At 41.7% G+C, this 12,208-nt stretch overlaps 1 protein-coding gene across 13 annotated transcripts in view; it reads right to left on the bottom strand.

The window, feature by feature from the left end:
* Positions 1-12,208, bottom strand: part of AGAP1 (ArfGAP with GTPase domain, ankyrin repeat and PH domain 1) — a 382,459-nt gene that overhangs the window by 117,493 nt on the left and 252,758 nt on the right. For all 13 annotated transcript variants that reach the window (XM_055813061.1, XM_055813062.1, XM_055813064.1 and 10 more), the window contains one exon: positions 8,814-8,982. In XM_055813061.1, coding sequence (XP_055669036.1) covers positions 8,814-8,982 — 169 coding nt within the window. The remainder of the gene's footprint in view (positions 1-8,813; positions 8,983-12,208) is intronic.

Raw genomic sequence — 12,208 nt, 5'->3', positions numbered from 1 at the left:
TATTAATAATGAAATTGGGGGTGGGGGGAGGGGGGGTGCTTACCTGCGTGCTGGAGCTCCATGGAAAGCTGTTAACATTAACTGAACTAACTTTGGGAGCTTTGCACGAGCCTACAAACCTCCCCAAACCCTGTGAGCTGCAACTGGAGACTCTTTGGGTTGGGGAGGGATGACTGCTGGTATTCAAATATCCTCCAGACTCTTTAAGAAAATGGAACAAAGAAACTTTATTTTCAAAAAAGAGACAATAGATACGAATGCGAGATGACTTTTTTTTTTTTTTTTTAATAGCTATTGCCACTGTAACAGCAGCTAAGTGAATGCATGTCTGCAGTGTGAGCAGTTTTGATAAACAGCCTCTGCGGGCCACACAACGGGGATAATGTATCCTTAAGTACTGCCAATGAGCTGCCATTCTGCACAGCCAATTACTTCTGTGCGTCTGTCACTCAAAGGAAAAATGACTGAGCCCATTAGATCAAACCTTTGTCACTGTTCCTAATGCACTCTTAGGCCTCATTAATCTGAGGGAGCAGCAACACAGCCGCCGGTGCCTCATTGCCTCCCCCACAACAGGCCCACGTGAATCTTCTCATCTCTCCCCCAAGTGCACCACGTTAATCAAGCTCTCCTTATTACCCCGGTCCCTGTCACGGCGGAGAGTGCTCTCTCTCTTAAATGCTCTCATTATGGTCCATCTTTAGAGCCGGCTGAGTGGAAGGAAAAAAAAAAAAAAAAGAAAAAAAAAAAAAAGAAAAAAGAGCCAGAGAGAAAGAGAAGAGGAAAAAGCAAGTCCGATCACATTAATATTCATGACAATAATTAGTATTCTAGGTCACTGAATATTCATGCTATTAGTTTGGTTTTTTATGGGTTTGCTGGATGTCCTGATTGCTGGAGTGTGGAGGGAAACAGCATGGTTGGGACTTTAGATGTCAACGGCAGTTCAATACTCAAAACACATTTGTGATTTTTTTTTCCCTTTTGGTAAATCAGCTTCAACCCTCCTGATGGCTTTAATATTTTAAAATCACTGGGGAAAAAACCCCCGAGCAATTCTGCAACGGTCTTAACATCCAACCAGTTAATATTACAACGTGTAACCGTCAAAAATCGGTGAGATCGCATCGGGTGGACAAGACAGTTCTGTGATTTTATTCCGGATACGGCGCAGCAGAGGCATGAAAAATCAACCAGAGTGAAACAGGCGCGGGCTGAGCAGCACCGACTGCATCTTGTCCGGTATCTGCAGTCGTCTGCCTGGAGTTTCATAACACATTTCTACCCTTTATCTACCTAATCACCATTAGAGACGGGCACCATTTGCCCATCTCAGGAAAGAATCGTAAGACAGTTTGTTTCTTCCTTCTTTCCCTAAAGACAAAAATCTAAACAAACCCGGTTTTATTTTCTATGTTTAACAAATGCTGTGGTTTTTATCAAGTATTTATTTCTTTAATATTTGCCCTGCTCCTTTTTTCCCAACACGAAGGAAGGCTGGGTACTGACGGGAAGTTTATTTCTCTCTAGTTCTGGAAAGGGCAAATCCTAGTCCAAAGGAACTGCAGAAAATGACCTTGAGGGATCCCCCTCTAGTGGGACGAAAGGGAAATCTCTGATGCACTTAAAATCGGGCTTTTGCTTCCTTCAAAATGAGCAAACTGACAACTTCTCCCTTCATTCACTACAGCTGTATATCACTGAACTAACAGCAAACCCAACCAAATGGAAAACTGACTCGGGTGATTAACGACAAAAGTGAGTCACAAACTTGCATTTGTGATCTGTGGCAAAACCATAAAACTCACGCTTAAGTTGAAGCACAGAAAATGTTTCATGTAAAGTCAAGTCGTTTCATGTCCCACATCAGACTACTAGGAAATAGCTACCGACTACCACCTCTGGTCTTGTGGGAGCTTCACCAGATAAAATCTGCCACTGCCAAGTCACACGCTGCTCCAGCACACAACCTCAGTCACCTACAAGCAAAGAGTTCAGAGCGGATTCAATAATTTAGGACTCAGCTCTGCGTTTCTTTGCAAAGGCACCCAAGATCTATATGCTCTGAAGCAATTGCCTATGCTAGCAAGCGCTTGGCTTGATACACATCTTTACTCATTGTCAGCCTGATCGTAACATCTGAATCCTGACAGTAACCTCCAATAAAAAAAATAAAATAAAAAAAGATTATTACATGATCTACAAAAATACTGATGACTGCAGCCGACTTTGGATCGAGAATTGAATTCACACGCATCCCCACAGAGGAGTGATCCTTCCCACTGTTTTCCATCACGCTTCCCCTCCTGCACATGGCACGCCACTACACTGGCCCTCGGTACCGGGGTCAGCAGCTATTAATTCAGATATTGTGGAAAACTGCTACCCAACGTGAAAAGTAGGGCTGTAGATGTAAACTAGGCTTAAAAGGCAAAAAATCCCTTGAACCCAAAGCAGCGGTTAAAGAACAAAATTATTGGACAGGTACTGGAATCTAAAGACATCATGTCAGAAATCTTACTTTGAAGGTATACTGGTCTTATTGAAACACTAGTTCTCTTTAACTTTTAAAAGAAAAATCTGGAAGGCAGTCCATTCCAAGTCAGCCTTATTCCAAGCACTTAAATGTAAAATAAGATTACTTAATGACCGCTGCATTGATTTGATAGATGATCACAATTCATAACAGATAGAAAACTCACATTTATAAAAATGTGAAGATGCTGTTCTTTTAACATGTCTGAAACGTCACATGCAGTTAGCAGATAACAACCTTTAGCATACTTAACGACGGCTATGTAGCTAACACATTTTAGGATACTTCACATACTGTACAGCCACTATTGTACGTAAATTTAATAGCACCAAATTATTTAAATGAAGTGTTAATCAGGAAACAATTTATCTCCACACCATAAGCTATTTTTAGATGTGAACTTTCTACATCAGTGGCTCTTGCTGCAGCTCAGGCTTTGGGTTGTTTGTAGAGAAGAAGAAATAAATGACTCCAGGGAGAGATTTCAGGAGTAAGTTCACCTTCAGGTCAACCAGCTCAAATCCAACGCATCCTGGGAGTAATTGAAACCCATACCCACTCCTGCTCTGAAGTTGGCAAGAACCGAGTCAGCTTCTGAAAGGCACAGAGATGTGGCCAGTGGCTGACGGACAGGACTGACTGCTGGCCCTCAGGACACTGCCGCAGCGTGCTACCAACTGTTAGAGATGGTTGCAACCGAGCAAGTCCACAAGTCACCCTTTTCTGCAGTACTTCCAACTGAGACACGCCAACAGAATGATTTTCACTGCCACATAAATTTTATTCAAATTACTTAAGCATCAACAACTTGTGATTTAAGGTACCACAAAAGTAACATAACTTCAAAGGGAACAAACTTCCATTTCCCCAACTGAGAGGTTCCTAGCAAGCTAGCATAAAAGTATGGGCACGTTTCATAAAGCCACAGTTAAAAATCCGTTACTTAAAGCTCGTATACAACAAAACTAAAATAACCCCCCACCCTTCCATTGTGTGTGGGAGAAGCAGCCAGACAGAATCCCAATTCTTACAGGAAAAACCCCAAATTGCACCTCCAAGAACCCAAGAAAGCCCAGAGAACAGTTTTCAACTTTCAAGGTGTCATGGCAAAGCTTCTAGGAGAGAAAAGTCAATCTTTTCCAAGGTGTCAGGCTTTGCAACAGCAGACACAGCCTTACCTTCTACTCATTTCTCTGTTTCCTGACAGAGTACAGAAAATATTCCTTTTCCCCACTGCTGTTTCACTTCCAGTTTGGTTACTGTCTTACCATGACCACACACATCAAGGGAAAAGTATTTCTCCCAGCTCCCGTGTCAGTATGGAAAACCAGGAGGAAGGAGTCATCTTGAAGGGGTTTTTTTCTTCATATATGTTCTCATATAGGTCTTTAGTGGTTTGAAATGGAAACTCTCAAGAAGGACTGGAACTTGGCTTTTGTTGTTAAGATGGTTATTTCCCAGAGGTATCTGCTTCCAGGTGTTTGGGATGTAAACACATTTGCAGATTGGGATAGCTGTCACCGAGAGATGGTTATTATATGCCTGTGTATCAAACAGGCTTTAAAGCCAGAAAAAAAACAGCATTCAGACAAGAAGCACCACAAAGCATGACTAAATTCAATATGCTAGGAACGGCATGCTTTTAAACTTTTTCTTCTGCATGTGACATCTGCGTCAATTAGCTCTCACCGGAAAAACCTTTACTTACTGCTTGGCTGTTACAAATCGTATTGCCAAATAAACTGAGTATATCCCTCTTGAATTCACATTGTCACCCTGACTGGCCTTATTCCTTCCATTCTTCTCATAGCAATGCTATGGGTAGCACCCTGGTAAAGGTCCTCACCCATGCTTAAGCATGTGTAAGAAAGAGACCGAACATGTTTGATGCAAATGATCACAGTCCAAGAAGGCTTTAGAGAGGGAAGGTGACGAGAAGAAGGAAGAGCTCAAGCTGCCCCACTGCCTCACAGACCACGGTGGGGATTTAGAAGAGAAGTTGAATGAAGTTTTGAGCTGTCTTCCACCAGCAAGGACTGCCTCACGTAGAAACAAGATACCAGTGATCACCCCTGCAGGAATCAAGTGGGAGTAGATAAAAGCTATTCCCAAGGTGTCTGCTGTAAGATGACTGCTCCCACTCCCTGACCCAAGCTACCCCAAGTCTGCCCACATGCTATCCCTGACACCTATGCAGAAGGGTACCAATCTCTGAGACAGCATCCCCAGGGCACATATTTTACAACCCACCAGTTGACAAGCAAGAGGCTTTGCCTTTGCCTCCCTACCAGACCAGCCAACATGCTGGCATCTACCCTAAATAGAAGGAATTTGGCTAGCAAAACAAAAACTGTCAGCTGAGCGCTTGTGAAAGAATAAATTTAAAACATGTCAGATGTCTATTTGATTGCCTATAACTAATACGTGTATTTATTGGCAAATTTGGCACTGAAATCCATACTTAAGGGACAGGTTCAGAAAAATGTTTAATAACAGACCACTGATGTCTTCAAATGAAGACATCATTTACAAAAAGCACAACGTGACTGCTTCAACAATAAAAATGCACAGTGACTTTTTTCGTTTTGAAGTCTGAATGAAAGTAAATTTCCAAGAACAGAAGTTAGTGAAAAATAGGTAATCTCACCCAAGAAATTATTTTTGTGGGCCTGGGCTATCACCATGTGCAAGCAAAGACAATGAATCCTATTTCCAGGGGCAGTCTGAAACATGACATTTCAGCTGAGCAGCGGTATTCTTTCAATATCTCAGCTTTCCCAGCAACCTGCACATAGCTACGTAACAGCAGAAGGAAAATTAGTCTGTTCCTGACCACTTCAAATGATTAAATGAAATATTGTCCTCACTTCTAACTGTGGTGAGTATTACTCTACTTGAGGTACCAAGTCTGCACCGGCAAACGCACAGAAGAATGGAAAGCACCGGTGTTTTGGGGAAGACGTAATATTTGAGGCAATAACAACGTAGCATATTTGCAGGCCTAAAAATAAAAATGGCAAGTACTGGCTCTTCCGTGTTTGGTCCAAACCTTCTCTGGACAGCAGATCTGTGTAGGGAAACCTCCCAAGGAAAAAACAGTAAGAATTTCAGCCCTACAATCAATTCTAAAGGATCATAGAAGATGAAAACAATATTTTACTGGTACTAACAACTGAGAAAAAGCTCTGAGACAGCAGCATAGACTGCAAGGGATAATTTCCAAATGTTTTTAGTTGCGTGACAAAGAACTGCAGAGCTACCAGAAGCCCTCCAGAAGCTGAGCACCGAGTACCCTACAGGTCTCCCATCCACCAGAAGCTGCAACCCTCCCTATAAAAAACACTTTCAATATATCTGACTACATAAAAGTTCAGACCAACAAGCCATGTACAGCTTGTGACAGTGTCTTTTCCTACAACAATAATACTCCCCCTAATGTTTTAAAATCACCCTCTGCAACAGAGCTCTCCAGCCTTACCTGAAACCAAGAGCACTGAGAGTTAAGCTAAGTTGCTGACAGTTATTTCCCAGATCCAGGCTGTCCTACTAGGGTGTTTTTTCTTTTCTTTTTTTCTTTTTTTTTTTTAAGTAATACTCTATTGATTAACAGTTCTTTTTTTTATTCTTATTTGTTTTTAACCCAGTAACGACTGCTCTGATCATCAATTAGCTTTCTCAAAAAAGCTCCTCTGCCTTGCTGCTGCTGATCATTCTGCCTAGTGATGCCATAACCAGACAGACCTCAAATGTGGCTTTTGAGTAAGAAAGATTCAGTGAAGACAGCTTCTCCAGAAGAAACAAATTCTGCAAAGAAAAACCCTAAAAAGGAGATACTGTGGCTGATCACTGAATGTTCCAACCTGAATTTCAGAAGCAATGGCTGCAAGGAAAAATACTACAGTGGGTCTGAAACCACTCGTTGTGTAGGTAGCTGAATTAACAAAATATAACCTAACAAAGATGTTTGCATCTTCGCTGACCCTCTTCTCACACCAAAACCTTAGCCATCCCCCTTCTATATCCTCCAACGCCCAACATGGGCACGAGACAGCAAATAGCAAGGCTGGCCAGCTGCCATGTAGAGCATCAAGCTGTTCAGTCTGCCTTCACCTGCTCCCCCCAGCAAGTTATAAAGATGCTTCAAAACTGCTATGCTTCCAGTCAGCTATAGGGGTAATATAATTAAGACATCAATGCTTGCTTTATCTATGGGAAGAGCACCATGCTAAGATAAGCAGCTCGAGAACTTGCTTAAAATTAAAGAAGGATCAGTGTACCATCCCAGCTGCATGAGAGGGGAAATGAAGGTCTTCAAGGGGGTAATGATACAGAAATCAAGTTCAGCTTCCTTGGATACAACTCTTTTGCGCATTAGGAGGTCATTAATTATCTTAAGACTTACCCATAGTAGATCTCTTGAGCTGTGCTAACAAGACATCAACAAAAGGAAAGTCTTTCAGTATTTCTAAGCAACGTGATAAAGATGTCAAGAGAGAGGACAGAAGCCCCATCTATTCCTGTCATGTTATTTGAAAAAAAACTACCTAAAAGCACAGCTGTCTTCTAGCATTTGCACTTTTAGCATAATTAACTGATCTATTTTAAAACAATTGCTGTGTGATAAAACTGCATGCTAGCCAGGAGACATACATAGTGGCTACCACCACTGCCAGAGTGAGTGGTCTACTGTACATTTTCGTGTAAAGAAAGCATTACATGTGCAGGAAGTCCTGAAACAAAATTAAGGGTGTAATATTCATTTAAGTCATGTATAAGCTGTCTCCCTCTAACCTGCCAACCTAGGCATATGCCAAAACATGTAAACTCCATGCTGTGAATTTTATCTTAATACGTATCTCCGAGTCTGTCTTTGGAAACATACTTCTCTGGAGCAATGAAGTAATTTCTGCCTGTGTTCAAATGTTTTAAAAGCAGAAACCCCTTATTTAAATGTCCTACCGCTGCTTTATTGACTCAGTCCAGCATTTTTCTTCCCTAAATTATGGAATACATTGAAAAACAAAAACACTCCCCACACCCAGTCATCTAAATAAAACAGCAAAATGGAAAACCCAAACCAACCACAAACAATTTTCTCCTATGAACTCTTCCAGTGCCAGCACCAGCTCTGTGCCTCTGGAGGAGGAAGGTTACACATCTTGAAAGAGGCTGATGAAATCATGGCTTCAGACATGTCAGGTCCCAAGCCAAACTAATAGAACATGCCACGCAAGATCCTCAGGATGTCTGCGCAGTGGCACCACTGTAAAGCCACAAGGCTTCTTTTCCCCTTCTCCTTTTACAAACATTCATCTGAACATCCACAGTTAAAAGGAAAATCCTTCTCCCTCTTCCCCTAACACTGAGGAATACACATCGCAAAGCCAGAAGGAATTACTTCTTGACTTGAAGCGTAAGATAACTATTACTATCCAAGAAAAGACTTTTGAGTAGCAGGGTGACCAAGCTCCCTCCTGCGGTTGCTTGTGCTACCTGTGCAGTGTGTATTGCACAGGGACAAAAGTGTGTTTGGATGGCTTCGCTGGCACTTGCTGAAGGTGTCTACGTTAATCATAAATGAAAAAGGCACTCGGCACTTTATGGACATCATCCCAAACATGCTGACAAAACTTCCACACCAACACTATACCATTATGAGCTCTGTATAAGCTGTGCATTTTACAAGACAAATTGTCTTAAATGTTTTTCCTTAACGCAATTTTTTAAATCCACTTAGCTGTATGGACAAGTACTTCCGCGAATAGTAAACTTCTTTGTTTAGAGCTCACAAGGAGCTATAAACTACTTCCATTAACAAACTAAAATAGCTTTCTGCAGAAAAATCTTGCTATTGCAAAAACCAAATTGATGCATCCTTCTAAAGGTGGAAAGAAGTGCTGTGGATACCACCAGGAAGCCACAAAAACCCCTTTCAAATGATACACCGCCTGTTTTTCCAAAGTATTAGACCTCACAGACCAGTCATACAGCAGCATCAATTCTTCACGTATGTTAATTTCTGTGAAATTATGCAGGGGTTTGGCAAGTCTAATATTTGGCAAGTAACAAATAAAAAAAGATGGATGTTGAAGGTTACTCAAACTCAGAATCTCTTGTGGAAGACAGATCAGCAGTCAGGGCTGGAAAAGTTACACATCAGTGGTTATTTGGATTTGAAAATTATTAATAGGTATCACCCCAGTAGTGCAAGACAATTGCCTACAGACACTGGAAGTGAAGTTTTTCCCCTTTTTTCCCTAGCATGGTATTCTCTTACCTGAATTGGGAGAGATGTGTAAACTGCTCATGTCCTTGGATAGGCCGTTTGTTTTGGGACTGGAAATGGGCGCACAAGCTGACGTAGCTCGGGGTGGCCTCTTCCCGGGGACTTTCACAGTGGTTCTCAGCAAGTCGATTTCTTTCCCATGAACGTTCTGCATATAGTCCTGGTAAGAGGAAAAAAAAAAAAAAACAAAACCAAAACCCACTATCAAACAGGTAGTTCTGTAAGCAATAGAACTAATGAAAACCGGTTTCATCAGACTTTTGCCCTACATCATCCACCCACGCTCACCATATGCTTTTCCCCTTCCTTCCATTTTTTTGATAATCGCCTTCCACACTTCTCACTACAAATACGCCCCAAAGGCTGAAGCTTTCTAAGACATCTTCCAACCACCAGCTGGGTAAGAGGCAATGCACAACAAGGCTGGTTCTGAGCCTCCTGTAGCAAGGAGTTCACCAGCTTGAAGGTTCCAAACAGAAGACGACAAGGCGGACTGTCCCTCGTGAGTACGCTTACTGGTGTCTCCTCTCTGCCAACGTTTTAAGCACTCATCTCTTTCGCCCTCAAATTTGCCTGAAACTGGTCAGCAGGCACAGAAGTTATGAAAGGGCACTGCCTGGTAAGGTTTCTGCAATTACAACATTCTTTCCTTAGGATGGGATCCTTCCTCCTGACACATGCAAAATCATAGAAGGGAAAAACCATGCAAATTGTGTCCGATTAGAGTAAACACAATAAAACCCGGAAGCCAGAAGTGGAAAAGGCTTTTCCTAATTCTTGTTTGGAAAGCCCACAAAGAGGAAATAAGCAGACAAACCCAGCCAGCAGTCAATGACTGGAGCCCAGCCATCGCTTCCCGAGAAATCCATGAGAAAGTTCTTCAAATTGCAAAAAGCTTCTGGAAAAAACAGGCTCTTGAGACTCTGCTTTCCAGCTTCAAAAGCATTGCCTAAATTATCTGTGGGATGCTTCAGATGAAAACAGAAAAGGAAATGGACATGGGTGCCTTTATCAAGACAATTCATTAAGGTGAGACAGCCACTGAGGCTGCAATCCTGCCATACCTCAGAAGAGAGATTTCCAGTAGAGATGGTGAATGTTAAAGCCAGTAAACAAGACACCAAATTTTTCATCTCCTGGCACACATGTTTGTGTTTACTCTCATTTCAGAAAAAAGAATTTGAAACTGGAACAACTATGAGGACACAAAAAAACCAAAACCACAAAAGAGACTGTATCTTACGAGAAGCCATTCAAGGTGGGTAGCACAGGGCAGCAAAGACAAGGGTGAACAAGGGAAGAGCACAGCACAAAACCACATCTGGGTATATGTGTACCCCAAGAGGAAAACAGCAATTTGAACTAAAGATTGGGAAAAGATCTGGGCTTAAGCTAGAAACCAAGGGCATGGTATACTTGAGCAAAATTCTACAGGGAGCAGCTGGGAGAAAAGACTAATTCCTTTTCAGACAGAACCTGACCAACTTACAGGGGCCTGGGTGATGCTGTGGGCATCTGCACGAGCAAAGACTTGCCAGCTGAGACGTAACTCCCAGCTGTCCGAGTGGCCAGGGCAAGATTTAGCCAAATCACAGGCAATATATATGAAAGACTACCAGTATTACCTAGGCTGGTTCCAAACCTGCAGCATACAGACCTGTGCACCGCCAGAGCATCAATTTTACAAATAAATACCTGAATGGACTAAAAGCACACCCAAAGTCTAAATCACTCCTGCCACAATAGAGGGAGCAATCAGCTCCCTCGTAAAATTCCTTCCACCTTTGACAGGTTTTACAAAACAAATTACATATTCTGCTCAAAAAAATCAACAATCTACTACCGGACCAGCATTCATTTCTTCGTAGCTAACATTAATCTGTGATAAGCCCCCAAAACTAAGCCATCACAGCAGCTTTTTTATTTTTCTCCCCTAGCTGTTTGAGAATTATTAATAGCAAAAAGAGGAGGTCTGAACAATTTGTAGGGAGAGGACACGGAGCTGTGCTGCCAAAAGAAACAAAGGCAATCCATTAATAAAAATTCATTCACTAGGTGTTAAAAATGAACAAAACTGTTTCATCTATAAATTATCAAGTTGGCGTAACTTTCTTGTTCAAGTGTCAGTCCTTCACAAATTAAAATACAATAAGCAGAACATAATTGAGCATTTATTGCTTATGGGCTCTAAAATGAGGCTTAATCAGATAGTGACTAAACCTCAGCATGTACTCTTTTTAATAGACACATTTTATTTTATTTAATGTACAACCACCAGCATATTCCATTTAAATTTGAGAAGGTGGTGTTTACTCCAAGTTCTTCAGATGAATAGTGTGCACGATTTCCCTGCTACCCTGCCAACTCGTGAGATGTGACAGGGCATTATTAAAGCCCTTTTAATTGAGAGTAAACCAGGCTTAGGTGAGCTATAAACCATTTGAGAGAGCGAATGTTGGCAAACAGGAAATAAATGCGCTGCAGCCATACCGTTATTATACGAAAGTGCCCAAACACAACAGATGCCACATAGGTATTAATGTCAGCTTAAATATTTATAGGGATATATCAAATGTAAATAATAAAGCCCCTTTCATTGTGTGCAAGATGCATAGCGATAATCTCTGTATTTCCCCGAGGAGGAGAGGCAAGCACCAAGTTTCCAGTCGGCGGAGCATCCGCCCCCACGCGCGCTCCTTCAGATCTGCACTTGGGGAATAAAAGTTAAAACTACAAAATAATGTCGCGGCTTCAGAAGCGCAATGGAGGGTTTGATCAGATTAGAACAGATGAGGGTCTTGCTGTCATCTGGAATATGCTGTGTTAAAGAGAAGACAGCAAGCCCGATTTTGATATGCAAATGTTACAGATATAACTCCCCTAGATGTTAGTTGTAGAAAATGCTGATCCGAGAAAAAAGGGGAAAAAACCCTTTAACAAGGCCTGAGGGTAATTCAAAGCCAAGTACTTTTAAACAGCACTTAACAAGTCCCTAGAGCCCACTCAACAGTGGGCCACCCCAGAAGTGCCATCTTCTGCCCCTCAACAGCTTGAAAAAGTAGTAATTGCAAATCCATTTGCATTTTTCTTCTCAACTTGTCTATGTTCATTATTCAGTAACACAGGGTAAAAAAAAAAAAAAAAAGAAAGAAAAAAAAATGAAAAGCAAAACAAGCAGCAAAGGGAACCCTCCCCAAACATGTGGATAACAGGAGAAGCCAGCGCCCCAGTCCCCCGCACCCCTGCGCTTGCACCTTCGCCATCACTTGTTTTTTACATTTCGCTCCTAATTATGTTGCATCTATTGCCATACACTTAATTAGCTGCATTAATGTGATTTCTTTTCACATAGTCAAGCAATTAAGAGCTATGATTGAGTTTCATTC

The sequence above is a fragment of the Falco peregrinus genome, chromosome 8 (assembly GCF_023634155.1).
Source record: "Falco peregrinus isolate bFalPer1 chromosome 8, bFalPer1.pri, whole genome shotgun sequence".
In the NCBI taxonomy this organism is placed as follows: Eukaryota; Metazoa; Chordata; class Aves; order Falconiformes; family Falconidae; genus Falco; species Falco peregrinus.
This window is presented reverse-complemented; position numbering and strand designations above follow the sequence as displayed.